Genomic DNA, 20789 nt, shown 5'->3' with positions numbered 1-20789 from the left:
AGGTATTTGAAATGAACAAATCATTGGTTTTGCAGAATTCTATCATGCGTTCCCAGCATCATTTCTATTACCAAGGCCATATTTTCCAACTATTGATCCTTCCTCTTTGCTCTCAACCTTTGCATTCCAATCACCAGTAATGATCAATACATCTTGATTGCATGTTTGATCGATTTCAGATTGAAGAAGTTGGTAAAATTCTCCTATTTCATCCTCACTGGCTTTAGTGGTTGGTGTATAATTTTGAATAATAGTGGTATTAACTGGGCTTCCCTGTAGGTGCATAGATATTATCCTATCACAAACAGTGTTGTACCTCATGACAGATCTGGAAATGGTCTTTTTGACAATGAATGCAACTCCATTTTTCTTCTACTTGTAATTTCTGGTATAGTTAGCCATGTGGTCATCAGATTCAAAATGGCCAATACCAGTACATTTCAGCTCACTAATGTCTAAGATATCGATGTTTATGCATTCCATTTTTTTGACAACTTCCAATTTTCCCAGATTTATACTTCGTACATTCCATGTTCCGATTTTCAATGTATGTTTACAGCTGTTTCTCTTCATTTTGAGTTGTGTCCCATCAGCAAATGAAGGTCCCGCGGGCTTTTCTCCCATGGGCTTTACTGCATTTGTGTCATCACGGTCAGCTCTACTTTGAGGAGGCAGCTCTTTCCCAGTCACATTTTGAGTGCCTTCCAACCTGAGGGGTTCATTATCTGGCATGATATCTGACAGTGTTTCTTGGCTATTCATAAGGGTTTCAGTGACTAAATACTTGGAAGTAGTTTGTCACCCCTTCTTCCTAATCTGTCTTCATATGGAAGCTCATCTGAAACCTATCCACCAGGGGTGACCCTGCTGGCTTTTAAAATACCGGTGGCATAGCTTTCGAATCACAGCAACTCACAAGCCACCACAGTAAAACAAACTGAGTCCACCTCTCTTTAGAATGGGCATAATATGTACCTTTCCAACCATTTGGCCAAGTAGGGGTCTTCCAAATTTCTTGGCATAGATAAGTGAGTACCTCCAATGCCTCATCACTTTGTTGAAATATTTCACTTTGTATTCCATTAAAGAGCTTTGTTCTTTGGCAGTACCTTCAGTACACTTTGGACTTCTTCCTTCATTGGCTCTTGATCACATGTTACCTCTTGAAGTGGTTCAACATCAACCACGTATTTTTGGTAGAGAAACTGTCTATATTCCTTTCATCTTCTTTTGATATTTATGCATCATTCAGTATCTTGCCCATAGAATTCTTCAATATTGCAAGTTGGGGCTTCAGTTCTTTCTTTCATTTTTTCAGCTTGAGAAATACTGAGCAGTTTCTTTGCGTTTGGTTTGCCAACTCCCAGTCTTTCTTATTTCATTAAAATACTTGACTTTGTCTTCTTGAGCTGCCCTTTGTAATTTTCTGTTCAGTTCTTTTACTTCCTGATTTCTTCCATTTGCTTTAGCATCTCTAAATTGGAGATGTTTTAGAGACTCTTCTGACATCCATTTTGGTCTTTTTCTTCTTTAGTGTTTTCTTAATGGCTGTTTGTTTTTTTCCTGTATGATGTTTTTGATGTCATCCCATTGTCATTAGTGTTTAGTCCATCGAATTTGAAATGATGTCTTAGTTTAGGTGGCATATATTCAAGGTCATATTTTGACTCTGTGTACTTGCTTTAACTTTCTTCAGTTTCATTCTGAACTTTCATGTGAGCAATTGATAGTGTGTTCCACACTCTGCTCCTGATAATATGGAGTTTTTCTGCCATCTCTTCCCACAGATGTAGTCAATTTGATTTCTGTGTGAAGGTCCATGCACATAGTTGTCTTTTATGTTGTATAAAAAAAGGCATTTGCAGTGACAAAGTCATTGGCCTTGCAAAATTCTATCATTCTCTCTCTAGCATCATTTCTATAACCAAGGACATATTTCTGAACTAGTGATACTTCCATTTTGTTGCCAACTTTTGCATTCCAATCACCAGCAATTATCAATCCACCTTGATTGCATGCTTGACTGAAGAAGATGGTAGAATTCTTTTGTTTCATCATTAATGACTTTAGTGGTTGGTGTGTACATTTTCATAATAATGGTATTAACTTGTCTTCCTCCTATGTGTTTGGAATTTATCCTATCACAGACAGCATTATAATTTTGACTAGATCTTGAAATGTTCTTGATGATGAATGCCACACCATTCTTCTATCTGACATTCCCAGCATAGTAAACCATATGATTGTCAGATCTGTGGGTTAATGAACTGGACTGCAGTGTCGGTTTGACCCACAAGGTCGTCAGTTCAAGCTCACCAGCTGCTGCTTGGAAACCCTATACAGGGTCGCTATGGGTCAGAACCGATCCAATGCCACTTAACAACAAACAAAAATACTTAGAATATTGATTTTTATGCTTTCCTTTTAATTTTTTGCAACTTCAACCTTTCCTAGATTCATACTTCTTATATATTTCTGATTATTAAAGGATGTTTACAGCTGAAGGGTAGACACATGTTAACTTGGATGAAAGGGAAGGCAATTTCCAGTAAGTGGGAGGTTGACAAAAAAATGATGGAGTTGTGGGAAGACATAAGGAAGAGTGCGATTGTTTAAGGCATCAGATGTTATATACACAATACTACAATAATAGTGATCTATGGATAGGTGCATGAATACACACACAGGCTGAATGGGTATGGGAGGGAAAGTGGATGTGTACTCCCAGATATGTAAGGTGTGACAGTTTGTACATCCTAATGTGGTGCTGTATGATAAACACTGAACTTCTAACCACAAGGTCAGAGGCTCAAGCTCACCAGCTGCTCCTTGGAAACCTTATACAGGGTTGCTATGAATTGTAACTGATTCAATGGCACTTTACAACAGAAACAATAGCTTATCTTTGCTGAAAACATTTCCATGAATGTAGTGGAGCATACAGGAAACAAATTTATGAAAGCATTTAAGAACCAAACACCTTGAGATAATGACTAGTTGGGCCTGGGGCTCAGGACCCTAGTGTAGGAAGGCACCATGTTCAATTGGCATAATGTAGTCAACAAACACAATGTTTCACACACCCACTCTGGTGAGTAGTGATAGGGATCTTAAAAGCTAATGAGCTGACACAGACCACATAAGATGCAACTATTTGTCTTTCCCTGTCTTGATGAAAGAGAAATGATACAAATTGAAGATGGTATGCAAACAATTAGTCCAATAGACTGATGGACAATGTAATCATTAGTCTCCATGACCCTGAAACAGAAGAACTCGATACCGTTCAGCTGCTACTACCAACTGCCCTGAATGGGATCACATTAGAAAGTCCTGGATACAACGCCAAAAATGTGGAACAAAGCTCAAAATCATAGCAAACAAAAAAACAAAACAAAACAAAACAGTATTACTGGTCAGATAGAGACTAGTGGAACTCTGAGACTATGGTCCTTGGTCATCATTTAGATCTGGAACTGAACTCACCCCGTGACTCAGATTTCAGCCAAATAATAGATAGTTAAATATGAGAGGTATGAACCATCAGTGAGGTATGAACACCATGGAATGGTGAACCTTCCAAGAACAAAGGGACAATATTTACTTGTGGACAAAGTTCAAAGGGTTGGGAAAGAAGCAGGAATGGAAGCAAGAAATACAGGGAGGAAGTGTGTAAGTGATGTTACATTGTAGGATTGCAATTATTGGAATGAAGCAAAGTATATGATTCGTTGGATGTGAAACTGATGATCTGCTCTGTATACCTTCATTCATTTACAATTTTAAAAATGTGATTGTTAATACGTGCTATTCCCAATGACTCTTGACATCTTTATTTTAATCTCGAGTCTTAGACCAAGTGGGGCTTCTCCACTGGTGAATAATTATAAGTCATGTTCCTTTAGAAATAAATAGACAGTTATTTGCATTCCTCTCATACATTTTCCTAAAAGTGAGAGTCCTCTGTATTTAGTTGCTGGCTGTTAAGTATCATGGCACTTTTGCAAAACGATCATTTTTGTGATCTATTCTGCTGGAACAGAACAGCTGCCCTATTAATTTGTTCCAGGTGACCTTGGTATTGTTGCCACATAGTCTGATGTGTGCCTTGTGGAACTTTGTAACCTGACACAAGGTAGCACTTGACTGTTGCATGTTTTCAGAGAGGTCATTTCAGCTGGCTAAAGCATTTTATATGTACAAAAAGCCTCACACCAGGGAACATTTTGTAAACATTTTAGCATAATTAACCTATGCTGTGAGGTTAATATTCCAACTTTTTATGGATAAGACAATTTCTATCCTCTAAAAAAAATAATACTGGTAACCAGAAGTGGATTTAAAACATCTGATGAAAGGGATGGGCTCTGAAACCAAATTATCACATGTGAATCTGCTCGACAAATTGCACAAACTCTCTGAAGGTTGATTTGTCTATTAAATAGAGATGATGGTGCTGATGATAGTAATTTATTTGTAGGATGTTGTGAGGAGTAAATGATATAATCTATGTACAGTTCTTAGCACAATCCACTTATTAAGTACTCATTTAATGGGAAGCTTAAACACACATTTATTATTTCAGAAGCACTCCATTCTGAGTAACACAGCTAAAACAAGTGATAGTTGTCATAGAATTAATGAGAATCTTAAGTTTGAGAATTATCAGTTTGATGCCATTTTAGAACCAGAGAACTGCAAGCATATATTCAATTGAGTAAATCTAGAGGGCCTTTCTATTGAACATGCTTCAAAATGAAACACAGTTGTGATTACAGTGGGAGGATGCTTGAAATTGAAGAAGGACGACATAGACCAGTAGCCTTCTGGGATAGTTTTATTCTGTTTTATAATGTCACCATTGAGTCTGAATCCCCCAGTAGTGGTGGGGTTTTTTGGTGGATATAATTGTGAGACCAAATCAAAAAAACCAATTAGCTGCCTTCCAGTTGATTCTGACTCACGATGACCCATAAGTTGCAGAGTAGAACCGTGCTTTATAATGTTCTCATGGCTTTGACCTTTTAGAAGTAGATTGTCTTTCTTCCCAAGTTCCTCTGTGGGTTTGAAGCGTCTACGTTTCAGTTAGCATAGTGATACCTCATTTTATTGGGCTTCACTTTATTGCACTTTGCAAATACGGTGTGGTCTATAAATTGAAGGTTTGTGGCAACACTGTGTCAGCAAATCTGATGGCATCATTTTCTTCCAATAGCATGTGCTCACTTCATGTCTCTGTCACATTTTGGTAATTCTCACAATATTTCACACTTTTTCATGATACTGTTTCATACTTAATAGATGACAGCATAGTGTAAATGTAACTTTTAATATGCACTGGGGGGGAAAAATAAAATGTGTGAGATTTTTCTTTTTTATTGCGATAATTGCTTTATTGTGGTAGTCTGGAACCTGCAATGTCTAAGCATCTGTGAGAAACCCCTGCATGGTTAAATAGATGAAGTGCTTGCGTACTAACCAAGAGGTTGGCAGTTCCAAGCCACTCAGAGGTACCTTAGCAGAAAAGCCTGTCAGTCTGCTTCCAGAGGGTCAGAGCCTTGAAATGGCTATAGAATGCATTTCTGCTCTGTACCTATGGGGAATATACTCAACAGAAGCTGCTTTGTAATTAATTGTTTGGTTCCAGTATTTGTTTAATGTGGCTGTTGGGTAACTTTGTAGTGGTCTATTCAATTTATAGAAACAATCCTGGAGTTAGGAGATCACATTTCAAGTCTGTCTCTTTGTCTCCCCCTCAACTTTGAAACGTTGAAAATTCATTCCATCTCCCTGTACCAATTGACCCATGGATCAAAAAAAATTACCGTAATATCTGCTTTAGCCATTTTCTAAAATAATGACTACAAAGACCCAGTGAAGAGCATAAAGCACTATGGAAATGTAAGGAAAACTGTCTAAATTCACAGAAAAGAAAATTTCTAACATAGAAATGCTTTGTAATTATTTGCCTGGTAAATCCTGTTAGGTCGCTAGTTTATAAGTCATATATGGCTATGTTCCAATCTTTTCTTTGAAATGCTTTTTTCTTTAATCAGCATGTGACTTGTCACATGGCCTTTGCCATTTTAGTGTGTATTTCGAAAGGAGCAAAACTAATCATTCATTCATGTTAGGTTTTGCTTCTTATTGCACCAGATGCAGTGTTTCTAAGGAATGTCTCTCTATTTTCCCCATAAACAAAGGCATTTCTCAAGAATACATATTCAGAGGAAGTATTGTCCTCACCTTTCTGGCAAATGTTCTAAGCTGTATATTCTATAGTAGAAACAGAAAAATGGTTAGATTTGAAAAGGATGCTAAGGAAATAGACATTCATGTGATTAATTATCATTTTGGTAGGGTGGTATTTCAAATATGAGGATCAAAATATTAAAAAATGTGTGCTTCTTACTTTAAGGTATTTTTTTTGCAACTGCTGTTATGTACTTTTAGAAGGATGTTAGAACTTTAATTGTATGAGCAGCCAAGAATAACTTAATGACCTTGGGTTTTGTCACCTCTTATGATCCCTGGAAAAAGCTATACTTGGTAAGGTGAAGTTGTTGTTGTTATGTGCTGTGGAGTTGGTTCCAACTCATAGCGACCCTGTACAGGGTTTCCAAGGCTTTATGGGAGCAGAAAGCCTCATCTTTCTCCCGCGGAACAGCTGGTAGTTTCGAACTGCTGACCTTGCGGCTCGCAGCCCGATTTGTAACCACTATGCTACCAGAGCTCCTTTGGTAAGGTGAAGGGTCGGTGCAAAAGAGGAAGACTCTCAACAAGATGGATTGATATGTTGGAAACCATTGTTGTAGTCACTGCAGCTGGCACAGGACTGAGTAGTGTTTCATACTGTTGTATATAGGGTCACTGTGAGCCTAAACAGACCCAACAGCACTTAACAACAATGCCAACAAATGAGCATCTATAAAGTCGATTTGAATTTCAAGCATTCACTTTCATTGGGCAATGCCATTGGCCATTTAGCCCAGGACTCCTGTTCAGAGGCTCCACAGGTAACCCTTCAGCGCTGTCTCCAAGTGGAATACTGACAGAGGGATGCTGACAGGATACTGATATGATCACATGCTGATATTTCACCATGCAACTCTACTACTGAAATATCAATTGTCAAATAAACCATATTTTAAGAACTTTAAAAGATATTTCTTCATTAGAGAAATAATTCAATAATAAACGTTGCCTGGAACATTTAACGTTATAGAAAGGTCTTGGAGAAAAGATTCTTGCTCAGGAAAAAGGATGCTTTTCCCTCCCTACCTTCATAGCAGGAGGAATACTATCCTGGAAATGAATGAAAGTATGGAGTAAGCCTATTAAGAAGGTCTGTTTCCCCATGCCAAAGAAGACACCCAACTCTGAGCAAAGTCCTAGTGAACACGAGGTTGGGAAAACAAATACTTGAGGGGTGTAGGATGCCTGGGGAGGTCTTCTCATAAACTTCTTATATGCCAAGTGCAACCCCAGAATCACAGGCACAGAGAATAATGTGATAAAATGCTTGCTAAAAATCATTTTATATTGCAAAGTAAGACTGTAATTTCCATCTCTTTCTCTCTCACATACACACACAAGACACATGCATACACATGAATTTGAAAGTATCTCTGATGATTACATGTACTTATTTTTCAGAGGTGTGTCACAGCAGGGTAATGGCGCTGAACGGCAAGGTCAGTTTGAGCCTCAACGTTGGTGGTTCAAACCCACCAGCTGCTTCTCAGACACCCTATACAGGGTTGCTATGAGTTGGGACCAACACGATGGCACTTAATAACAACAACAACAATCTATAAAAACTGTAATTTGTTGAATAATGATTCCAAGAAGAATAGATTTTGGAGCTAAGTGTATATAGGACAAAATACAATTGAGTCCGGTCAAATGATACATCTGCCTAGAAGGGATTTCTGTACAAGTATTTTATTAACTTTGGGAAAATGGCAGACTGCATCGAGGGTCAGAACCATAAAAGTTAGTGGAGTATCTCTTCAACCCTGCCACTCACCTGTTTTTCAATGTGTAGTACTCTGGTTATATATAAGTGGGGAAGATTTAGTAGAATTTCTCTGTGAAAATCAACAGAGCATTCTTAATCTTAAATCCTCAAAGCCCCCTAACCAAGAGAATTAATCCCATGAGGGGAAAATTTTTGTCTAATTAGTATCAGCATCTGAAGCCTCTCGATCCTGCCCTTTTATTATGATTATTTGGTTTGCTGTTATTTTTGCAAAACCATACAAAACATAGTATTTGCTCAGTAAACCCTTTTTCCTGATTACAGATACCACCTTTCTTATCTCTATATAATACAAGTGATTACTCCCTAAGAAATACTTCTCTCCCTCCACTACCCAACCTAGCCAATAATGAACACTGTTGTTTTGGAGTACTATTAAGTCAGTTCTGACCTATAGCTACCCTGTATAGGATTTCCAAGGATCAGCTGGTGGGTTTGAACCACCAACATTGTGGTTAGCAGTCCAATGCGGATCCTAAAGTGCCACACCAGGACTCCTAGTTCCTGTGTATTCATGTCATTCTATAAAAGTGAAAACATACAACATTTACTTTTTTATGACTGACCTATTTTGCACAACATAATGCTCTCCAGGCTCATTTATATTGTAAGGCGTTTTGAAGACCCACATTTCTTTTTCTGCATACTTTGTTGTTGTTGCTAAGTGCTGTCAAGTCGGTTCCGACCCATAGCGACCCTGTACAGGGTTTCCGAGGCTGTAAATCTTTACGGGAGCAGAACGCCTCATCTTTCTCCCGCGGAGCAGTTGGTAGTTTCGAACTGCTGGCCTTAAGGTTCGCAGCCTGATTCATAACCACTACGCTACCAAAGCTCCTAGTCAATTATATGTGTGTACCACATTTTGCTTAGCTGTTAATAGGCACTAGATTGTTTCTATCTTTTTGCTATTGTATATAGTGCTGTGATGAATATAAGGCAAGCATGGTGATGGTGGTTGTATATTGTGGCGTTGGTTCCGACTCATAGTGACCCTGTATAGGGTTTCTGAGGCTGTAAAGTCTTTACAGGAGCAGAAATCTCATCTTTCCCTTGTGGAGCGGCTAGTAGTTTTGAACTGCTGACCTTGAGGTTAGCAGCCCGACTCGTAACTACACTCATCCTTCAGGGTGAGTGTAGGTGTAAATAGTAGATCTCTAAGGAGCTCTGGTAGCGTAGTGGAGAAAGATGAGGCTTTCTACTCCCGTAAAGATTTACACCCTCGGAAACCCTGTACAGGGTCGCTATGGGTCGGACCCGACTCGATGGCACTCAACAACAACAACAACAAAGGTCTATACCTAGGAGTGTAGGTGTTGGGTCACATGATAGCTTTACTGTTGGCTTCTGAGGAACTGCCAGTCTGCTTTCCACACAGCTGCACCATTTTGCTTTCCAGTAATGGATGAGGGTTTTTATTTCTCCACAAACACTCCAACACTTATTTTCTTTCTTTAAAAATGTGTTATTATTAATGTCTCATTGTTATTGCTGTTAAGTACCATCAAGTTGGTTCCAACTCATAACGACCCTGTATCCGGTTTCTGAGGAGCTGCTGGTAAGTTTGAACCACCAACCTTGCTGTTCAAACCTACCTTGGGATTGAGTACTTATCCTATAGTGCCACACCAGTACTCTTACCCACTGAAAAACCAACTGCCATCACTTTGTAGCAACCCTATAGTACAGAACAGAACTGTGCCTTAAGGTGTCCAGACTGAAAATCTTTAACGGGAGTACACAGCCTCACCTGGAATTTTGTTATGGTTTTGACTGGCATTAATCTGATGCCTAATGATTTGAGCAACATTTCAGGTGGCTGTTGGCCATTTGGGTATCCTTTTTTGTGTGAACTGTCTATTCATATACTTTGCCCAGTTATAGAATGACTTATTTGTCTTTTGGTTGTTAAGTTGTAGAAGTTTTCTATGTATTTTGTTATTAGACACATCTATTGTTGTTATTGAGTTCTGTCTAGTCGGTTCCGACCCATAGGGACCCTGTACTGGGTTTCTGAGGAGCAGTTGGTGAGCTTGAACCACCGACCTTGTCATTCAAGTGACTTTGCAGTCCGGTGAATTAACCCACAGCGCCTCAGTTATTAGACCCTTGTCAATTATTTTTTTCTGTAACTTATTGTGAATTGAATAAAGGCTTACAGAACAGATCAGCCGTTTTACATTCAATAAATCGTATACTTTATTTCATCTTAGTGATTGCGATCCCCTCTGTATAGCCTCCTTTTGGTTCTTATTTCCATTCTACCCCCTTCCTTGTTGTTGTTGTTGTGTGCTGTGGAGTCGGTTCCGCTTCCTAGCCCTTCTGAATTTGGCCATTAATTTTAATGTTGTCCTCTTGATCTTGATTTGTTGACCTTTCCATGGTAAGCATACCTTACTGGGGTTGTTGTCCCCTCTACATGTCTGTCTACTGCTTGGCTGAAAATTGAGCCATGAGGGTGAGTCCAGATGCAGACATGAAAGGTGGCCAAGGGCCATAGTCTCAAACTCCTCCAGTCTCTTTCAAGCCAGTAAGTCCTGTCTTTTTTAAAATTTTGCATTTTGTCCCACATTTTCTCCCATCCTATCCAGGACCTTGTAATTAGCTGATAGTGGGAGCCAGGCACCACACCATGTAGTTCTTCTGGTCTCAGGGTCATGGACACTGATGTGCTTGTGTTCTAATTAATTCATGAACTAATTGATTTCAAGCTTCTTCTATTTTCATCACTCTTTTTTCTAATGTACATGGAGAGACCAATCATTGCACCTTAAATGGCAACTCAGGAGTTTCTAAGATCCCTATTCGTACTCACCAAAGTAGAGTCTAGAACATTGCCATTGGACACTATGTTATGCCACTTGACTATGGAGTCCCCTGAGACTATGGACTCAGGACCATAACAACACATTCCCTCAAGGTATTTGGTGTAGCTCTATAGAATATGCACTCCTGGTGTGGCGCTGTAGAATACAAACTGGACTGTGAACTACAAGGTCGGCAATTCAAACCCACCAGCTGTTCTTTAGAAACTCTATACAGGGTTGCTATGAGATAAAACTGACTCAGAGGCACTTAACAACAACAACAAGTTTTTGTTTGTGTGCCCTCTGTATGTTTCACGGCTTTCATAGATGTGTTCACAGCAAAGGTGTATACCCACGTACAAGCATCTGCTGTCAAGCATTTATATATTTGTGGATATATTCCCACTCTCTGTGCCATACCCATTCAACCTCTCTGTCTGTCCATGTATCCACCCATAGAACGTTGTTATTGTCAGGTTGTGTATATTGCACAACCTCTATTCCCTTTAACTCTTGCATTCCTCCCTGTGTTTATCAAATATTATTTGTCAACTATCACTATCAATTCGAAACTACCAGCTGCACCGCGGGAGAAAGATGAGGCTTTCTACTCCCGTAAAGATTTACACCCTCGGAAACCCTATACAGGGTCGCTATGGGTCGGAACCGACTCGATGGCACATAACAACAACAACAAATCACTATCAAAGATTTTTCCCAGTCTGTATGTTGTCTCGTCACTTTTTCTGTAAAGTCTTTTGATGAACAACATATTGAACATTTATGAGGTCCTATTTTGTTTTCTGTTGCTTGCTTATTTGTTGATGTTTTGACAAATTATTATTGAAAAAAAACAACAAACTAAATTTCACAGATTTGTTCCTATATTTTCTCCCAATAACATTGTTTTAGAATTAACATTTAGTGCCATAATCCATATTTAATGAGTTATAGAGTATGGATCTTGTTTCATTTTTCTAAATGTAGAAATCCAGTTTTGCCAGGATCATTTGTTAAAGATACGGTTCCTTCTCCATTGGCACCCTTGTCAAAAGCAATAAACCATAGATGTTAGAGTTTATTTCTCGGATTTTCACATACTCTATTGGTCTCTGTGTCTACCATTTTTAATCACATATTTTAATTACTGTAGCAGTGAACTATGTTTTGAAATCAGAAAGTGTGAAGCCTTCTACTTTAAAATTGCTTTGGCTATTTGGGGTTTGGCTATTTGGGGTTTCTTGAGTTTCCATATAAAGTTGAAATTTTGATCAGGACTGTATTGTAACTATAGATCACTTTGGATATACATTATTGTCTTTTAAAAAATCCTGAATTATTGTAAAATAAAATTTCAGATAGTCAGGAAAAGAGAATTATCAGACCAATAAACCAGGTAACAGTGTTATTCCCATCTGTAGATCTTGTATGAATAAGAATCAAGTTCATGTGTATAAATGGCAGGAGAAAGGCAGAGAGAAAGAGAGAGAATGACAGTTTGTATTATATGAGTATGTAAAATTTCTTACTTAGTAATTAATACAAAATGGTGTGATAAAATACTTCCAGATTCCTTTTATAGTCCAAATGACTTCTAAAAATTCTGGACATCTTAATTTGAAAATAAAGTTATATTAAAAGTTAGAATTTCATATTTCAAATTCTAGTGGAGTTTATATTTGAATTATCTCTATAAGGAGTCCTGGAGTTCAGGTATGGTGCTGTGGGTTAATGTGTCAGACTGCAAAGTCAATTGAACTGCAAAGTTGGTGGTTCAAGCTCACCAGCTGCTCCTTGGAAACTCTATACAGGGTTGCTGTGGGTCAGAATCGACTCTACAGCACTTAACAACAAAAATGTAAGGAGTCCTAGTGTTGCACTGTGGATTAATGTGCTGCACTGCAAGGTTGATTTGAACTGCAAGTTTAGTGGTTCAAGTTCACCAGCCACTCCTCAGAAATCCTCTACAGGCTTGCTATCAGTCACAACAGACTCAATGGAACTTAACAACAATATGGATCACCATGGCAGCGTTTAGCTGCAGAATTCTTTCTCCTGCTATTATTCTTTTAGATTCTTTTCCTGATATTCACTAGGGTAGGCTAAGATGTATTGAATTCAGAGTAAAAATATGTATTAAAGGTTTTGTATCTTGGTATATGGAGTTTCCTCAATGCTGTGCTCCTTCTATATCACAGATAAGCAAAAGTTGACCCTATTAACACTAATGGATTGATGGTTATTAGTACCAAATTATGCATATGATATATCTTTTCTCTGCATTTTGCCACCTTAAAATACACCAGTGTTCAGTAAAAGGCCATGCATGGGCCTAGAAAATGTCTGTGACATTTATGTGTCATTTACAATTCACCAATTTCTCCTGCTTATCTCATATTTCATGTACTAGTGTTAGTGATCTGGTGGAACACCAAAGCCTTTCTTAAGACTTCTTAGCATTGTGTCCATGTCTGCTTGTATTGTCATTTAGAGCTACTTAACAATCTCTCAGTTTCACTGCAGGAATCATTTGCTTTGAAGCGAGAAACACCCTGGTTCTCGAGAAGTTAAACTTTACAAAATCACTGTGGCAAGAGTATTTATTTCTAACTTGATTCCAGATCTTACTTCTCCAAATAGATGCTTTGTGTAGAACACTGAAAAAGCTTGTGCTGACCATCAGTGTGAGCTCTTGTGGACATACATTATGAAAAACTGACATGAAATACACAAAATAGATGGGCAAGAAAGCATTTCCAAGTGTCCTTTTCTGTGGAAGGGATGACCCACTGCAGTAAATATGTATGTGAGTTATGTTAGAATGTATCTTTTATTCTCATTTAACATTTTAAAAAAGTAATAGTGAAGATACACTCATTATGCAAAATCCAAAGTTCATTGCTTTTATTTAAAAATACCTTTGCTAAATTGGAAAAATAATTTACATCGCTGGCAGTAAGTTTAAACACCAATCTTGACAACTTTTAATAATGAAGAAAACTCACTAGAATATCTGTAGTGTGGGTCTTTTTTTCTATTTTTTCATTAAAAGAAATACAGATATCCATCCATATGTGGTTGACATTTACACGCCCTGCCCAACATGGCATTATCGGCCATTAAGAGATACAATCAAGTTGGATAGATATTTCTTGAAATGATGCATGGTATGCAGTGCATGCTTTCATTGTGCTTCCTGCCATTATGGAATAATGCGTCTTAATTGGAAAGACAATGATCATTTCTGTTAAATCACATTCAGCCAACGTGTATGATAACACTGGTATTTTGTGAATCCTTTCAGATTTCAGAGAGCTATGCCTTCCTACCAAGAGAAGCGGTGACACGGTTTCTAATGAGCTGCTCCGAGTGCCAGAAAAGAATGCACTTAAACCCAGATGGAAGCGATCATAAAGGTAGCTGCAGTATCAAATAGTGAGACTTCAAGTGGTTTTATTCATAAAGCCAATTTGCACCTCATAATTTTCTCAAAACAGGGGATAGACTGAAGCATTTCAACAAGTCAGACCATCTCATTTATTCCAGTAGGAGGCAGTGCATTTTGAATATCCACTTTTACAAAGTGATTCAGAAGAAAGAGAGTTTCAAGGGTGGCAACTAGATTTTTTTCCCCTAAAATAATGTTTGACTTTTCATTTACTGTATGTGTACTTTGTATATAGTCTCTAAGGAAACCGATGTTCTTTTAATGCCCTTTTGAATTCCCCGATTCCTTATTTCTTCAAATAGTGGATAACATGGAGTGCAATTAAGAAAATGTTTACTTAAAAATTATGATTTAGCTTTTATGAACAGCTACCTGGTTTTGCTACTCCATTAGTTTATTTTTGGGATTACATTAAGTTCTAAGGTGCAGTTAGCCTGGTCCAGTCCCACGTATTAGAGTAAGTTAGGTGGTTCCCCCCACCCTTTTAACAAATAAATAAATAAATAAATAAAATAAGCAGATTTCTTTTTGTACTCTGGAGGTGTATGTATGTAGAATGCAATTCTGCAGCAAAGGAGAAAACTAATTGTGTTTAATCACTGCACTATCATTATTCATTGTTACAGAAGATATTAGATCGCTCTCTAGTAGGTATAAATAATTAATTTATCCACAGTACTAATTTGTCTCAATATGTCTTTGTAGAACCTTACCAATTATTATTTTGTACAATCCATCTACAAAGCTACCAACACTTGAGGACATGGCTATAGAACCCTATTTCAATCTGGACACATTGCATCAATCTGAAATTGCAGGTAGAACATAGTTTCGTTTTCATTACCCATAAAAAATGTTTCGTTGCAGATAATGGAAAGCCTCCCACTTTGGTGACCAGCATGATTGACTACAACATGCCAATTACCATGGCCTATATGAAGCATATGAAACTGCAGCTACTAAACTCACAGCAAGATGAGGTAACATGAAAGTATCTATGTTCATACCACTCATGCATCAGAATGAAGTTTGAATACCATGACTATTGTATTAATCATGATGACAATTTGAAAGCTGTGATTTGTTTTTGAATAAAGAATGTCTCCAGGATTGCCCAGATGGAGGACACTAGTAGAGACTTTTAGTCCTGGATGGAGAGCAATTGTCTTAACATACCTCTTCCTTAGTTCCACCTGGGAGTGTTGCCACTCCCCAAAAGAACAATGTTCCTTTCCTATTGAGCTTGTATTACTGTTTGTTGTTGTTGTTGTTAAGTGCTGTCGAGTCGGTTACTGTAATTGTATAAATTTAAGGGGAAAGCAAAATCAGTAAATACTCCAAGTAAGTGATTATTCACGGAAATGTAAAACTAAGGCTCCCTTGCCTGAAAATCAGAAGTCAATTAAATAGGTCAAATACAATCATTTCTCCACCATCCAAATCTTGCATATATTTTTAAGTTATTTTCAGCTAGTCACTATTTATTTGTCTGTTTTTCTGAATTTACTAGAGACCATGTGTGGTGATTATTCTTAATTAGAGGTGTTTTGATGTTACAAACTATTGTATTTACGAAAATATAGCCATGTGCTGGCAAATATCAGGTAGTGAATGTACGTTTTTTAACACTTTTCTCTAGTCTTCTAGTTTTTTTCCCACACTTTTGTTAGAATATCTCAAAGGCAGAGGATAACCTATATGAATATACGTGCTCTTTTACCCACATTGGACTCCTGGTGTGGTGCTGTAGGATTGGCACTGGACTGTGAACCACAAGGTTGGCAGTTCAAACCCACCAGCTGCTCCTTGGAAATCCTAAACAGTGTCACTAAGTGTCAGAATCCACTCGATGGCAGTAAACAAAAGCAGTAATTACCCACATTCGTCGTTTTATATTTCAAAGTAAATTTGGAAAATAATTCTTATCATTACATTTTAAGAATAATAAATTGGATGGTGTGGTGCTGGAGGGTAAATACTGGACTGCTAACCATAAGGTTAGTGGTTCAAACCCACAAGCTGCTCCTCAGAAATCCTATAAAGGATCGCTGTTCTGACCCATAATGACCTTTTACAGAGTTTCCACAGAGCAGCTGGTAAGCTTGAACTTCCAACCCTGAAGTTCAAATGGCTTTGCAGTCTGGCACATTAACCCACAGCGCCACACCAGGACTAGTACATCCTTTTTAACTTAGGTGGTGGTGGTTCTGTGCCGTGGAGTCAGTTCCACTCATAGCGGCCCTGTACAGGGTTTCAGAGGCTGTAAATCTAAGAGCAGAAAGCCTCATTTTTCTCCCGTGGATCAGCTGGTAGTTTCAAACTGCTGACCTTGCATCTCGCAGCCTGATTCATAACCACTATGCTACTTTTTAACTAGTGATAGTCATTAAATACAAGAAACATTCAGTTTACGTATATTCAAAGTAGTTCTGAGATTCAACCTAATGTCAGTGGACTGTTAAGTATAAATGATTAAATAAGGAATCATGCAATAAACACACTGAAGACACAGAGACTATTATGAACATACTAAAGCTCTGATAGCACAGTGGGTTAAACATAGGCCTGCTCAATTCAAGGTTGGTGGATCAAACCCTACAGCTCCTCCATGGGAGAAAATGAGGCTGTTTGCTCCTGTGAACATTTACTGTCTCAGAAAACCTACGGAGCAGTCCTCATCTGTCCTGTAGGATTGTTGTGAGTGAAAATCTACTTGGTGATGGGGAGTGAGTGATGGTGTGAATTCCTGAGATGGGCCCCTAACTAAAGATTGACAGTTTGAACCCACCCAGCAGCATCACAGAAGAAAGGTCTGGTGATCCTTAAAACCCTATGCAATAGTTCTGCTTTGTAACACGTGGGTTTGCCATGAGTCAGAACCAATACAACAGCAATAAAACACCATTTTATAAGCTAGTTATACACCACCCCACTGCCATCGAGTCAACTCTGACTTATAGGGACCCTCTATAGGGTTCCTATGACTGTACATCTTTCTCCCACAAAGTCACTGGTGGGTTTGAACTGCTAACCTTGTGGTTAGCCATCCAGTGCTGATCTTAGCGTGCCACCAGGGCTCCTTTATAACCCAGTTCGACCTGTAGGTTAGATGTAAATATGTTTCTTTCTAGGTGCAAAAGTTAGATTCACCTTGTGCTAATAACAATACAGCCTAAATAAGTAGAATCCTTCTGCTTTCTAAAAAAATAATTTAAGCAATTCTCACACATACACAGAAACTGATTCTTTTAAATGTATAACTAGATTAGGACAATAATTCTTATTCTTACATTTTACAAATAATAAATTGGTTGATGTGCCATGTAAGATAAACTCTGGACCGCTAACCACAAGGCTGGTGGTTCAACCCACCAGCCACTCCTTGTAAACCCTGTACAGCGTTGCTATGTGTCAGAATGAACTCAAAGGCAGCTAACAACAACAATGCAATTCCAAAACCAAACCTACTACCATCAAGTCGTTCTGACTCATAGTGACCCTAAATAAGGCTTCTGAGACTGTAAAATCTTCATGAGAAGCTCATCTTTCTTGAGGAGTGGTTGGTGGGTTTGAACTGCAGTTAGCAATTCGGTGCTTATCCTACAGTACCACCAGGGTTCCTTGAAGTCATTCAGACAAATGATTAGTTATATTATTTGTACAATTTTAGAAATTATGATTATTGAAAGAAAGGAAGGAGGTAAATTAAGGTAAGTCACATTAAAAGGGAATTCATGTGAGATATTAATTTGAAATGAATTATATTTAAATTTTAACAACCATTAATCCAATAGATATTTATGGAATAATTTCTGTGCTCCAGGCATTCTTGAAATACCGAGGATGACGAATAAGTGGATAAAAAAAATGAAAAAATTGACAAAAATGCTGCCTTCATGTGGTTTATCTTCTAGTGGTAGGAGGACAGACAATAAAGTAAATAAATTATCTATATACTAGGATGCTAAATGCAATTAAGAGAAATAAAAAAAAGTGGGGAATAAAAATCCCTTTAGGACTGGGGATCTCAAAGTTTAATATCTGGCCTGGAAAGGTATCATTTTAGCAGAATTGAAGGGAATGAGGTGGCAAGCTGCGTGCCTATCAGGGGGACATAATGCAAAAGTCTCTGAGGCTGGATCATGCACTGCAGGCTGTAGGAACAGTAGAGAAATCAACGTGGTTGGAACGCAGTGAACAGTCATTCCTGACTGGAGAGGTGTTTGAAAGGATGCAACGCCAGGTCACCTAGGGCTTCATAGGCCAGTATCAGAACCCCCTCTCTTTCACTTCAGCAGGGAAACCATGTGATCTGATTTTTTTTTTTTTTTTTTAGTAGACTCATGCAGGCTGCTCTGTTGAGAATAGACTGACTAGAAGGGGAAAATTGGATGCAAGGAGACCAGTAGGAAGTTATTACAGTAATCAGTTTGGCTGAACAGTTAACAAAACCCTACACTCTATCTGCAAGAGAATTTGACTTTCATTTAACTTTCTAGCTTTGTTTGCCAGTTAACCAGAGGCAACTGAATTATGGCTGTGATAGTAGGGAACATTGTTTTCAGCAATGATCCCCATTGGGAATCTGTAAACTCCTAGCCAAAAGGTTGGCGGGTCTGACCAACTTAGAGCGGCCTCTGAAGACAGGCCTGGTGATATGCCTCTAAAAGGTCACAGCGTTGTGAACTTCTCTGCACACTTGGGATCACCACGAGTAGGAATTTTCTTGATGACAACTAACAACAACACCAAAAGAAGTTTTGTTGTTGTTGAATGCCACTGAGTTGATTCTGACTCATACCCACACTGTTTAGGATTTCCTAGGAGGAGCTAGTAGATTGGAACCTCTGATGGCTTTAAATGCTACAGACTGTGATGCCTAACTTTAATTATGAGCTGAGCTGCTAATCGCAAGGTCAGGAGATCGAATCTAGTGCTTCTACATTGCCACACTAGGAGTCCATAAGAATCTTTGTTGTTGTTGTTAAGTGCTGTTGAGTCGGTTCTCACCCATAGCAACCTTGTATAGAGTTTTCAAGGAGCAGCTGGTGAGCTTGAACTGCTGACCTTGCAGTTCAAAGGCTTTGCAGTCTGGTGCATTAACCCACTGCTCCACACCTGTTGTTGTTGTTGTTATGTGCCGTGGAATCGGTTCCGACTCAGCAACTCTGCATAGGGTTTCTGAGGCTGTAAATCTTTACGGGAACAGAAAGCCTCATCTTTCTTCCGTGGAACAGCGGGTAGTTTTGAACTGCTGACAGTGAGATTAGCAGCCCTACTCATAACCACTACGCTACCAGAGATCCCAAATTTCCCTAAATCTGATAATTCTTGTAAGTGGCATGCTGCCCCTTGTGGAGACTTTAGACACATTAACTGTGGAGTATTATGCGATAGTGTAGTGATTATGAATTGGGCTGTGAACTGCAAGGTCAGCAGTTCAAAACTACCAGCTGTTCCTTTGGAGAAAGATGAGGCTTTCTGCTCCCGTAAAGATTTACAGTCTCAGAAACCCTGTAGAGGGTTGTTATGAGTCAGAACCGACTCCACGGCACATAACAACAACAATTATTAGATAGTGTCTATTTTGATGCTGGGATTTCCTTGTTAGATTCCCAACTTACCCAATGTGGTTATTGTTTTCTCATATTCAAGCCACCACAGAGGAACTTAAAAACAATATCTGGTTGACCATGTGACTACTACAAGAGCTTCCTTAGAAGACAAACACTGAAGGTGCCCTGCTGGCCAGCTCTTTCCTTTACTGTATCTTTCTAATGAATCTCAGGCTCAGATTGCCCTAAGGTAGTCTCAAGAATATGCATTTTGATTGGAACTAACAAGAGCCCCTAATGGCTGTTTACAGGTTTCAGGAAGAAGATGATCATAGTTTTGAGTGTAGATAGAGTATGAAGGTAGTGAAATTAGTTCAGATTATAAATATACTATGAGATTTGTTGATAGATTGCACATGGAGTATGAAAGAAACTCAAGAGTCAATGAGGACTGCAATTTTTTTTTTTTTTTTTTTTTTTTTTTAAGTCTAAGCAGTTGAAGCAGAATTTCCACTTGCTAATAAAGGTAGGACTGTGGCTGGAACAAATTTGAGGCATAGCATTAGAAGTTCAGTTTTGAGCTGCTCATTAAAATTCAAGTGATTTGTCAATTAAGCAAATGCTTAATAGTGTACGAAATTTAGAAGATGGTGATGGTGGTTGTTAATAACTTAGAGAATGTATTTGCAGCCACTCCGTTGATTCTAACTCATAGTGACCTGGTTAGTGTTTCCGAGGCTATAAGTCTTTATGGGAGCAGAAAACCTCATCTTTCTTCCACGGAGCAGCTGGTAGATTTGAACTCCTGACCTTGTGGTTAGCAGTCCATTTCATAATTAAAATTAGGGATCACAGTATGTAGCATCTAAAGCCATCAGTTAGAAGATATTACTAAGGTAAAGATTATGGATTAAAGAGCAAAACTCAAGGACTAAGGCTTA

The 20789-nt window shown here is 38.4% G+C and overlaps 1 protein-coding gene across 3 annotated transcripts in view; it reads left to right on the top strand.

Annotated features, from left to right (window-relative positions):
- The window catches only part of NOL4 (nucleolar protein 4), a 509886-nt gene that overhangs the window by 146170 nt on the left and 342927 nt on the right, over positions 1 to 20789 (top strand). For all 3 annotated transcript variants that reach the window (XM_006835051.1, XM_006835050.1, XM_006835052.1), the window contains exons 3-4: positions 14150 to 14261; positions 15161 to 15273. In XM_006835051.1, the coding sequence (XP_006835114.1) occupies positions 14150 to 14261; positions 15161 to 15273 (225 nt within the window). The remainder of the gene's footprint in view (positions 1 to 14149; positions 14262 to 15160; positions 15274 to 20789) is intronic.

Source organism: Chrysochloris asiatica, unplaced genomic scaffold (assembly GCF_000296735.1).
Source record: "Chrysochloris asiatica unplaced genomic scaffold, ChrAsi1.0 scaffold00015, whole genome shotgun sequence".
Lineage (NCBI taxonomy): Eukaryota > Metazoa > Chordata > Mammalia > Afrosoricida > Chrysochloridae > Chrysochloris > Chrysochloris asiatica.
Note: the sequence above shows the minus strand (reverse complement) of the source record. Positions and strands in the feature narration are given on the sequence as shown.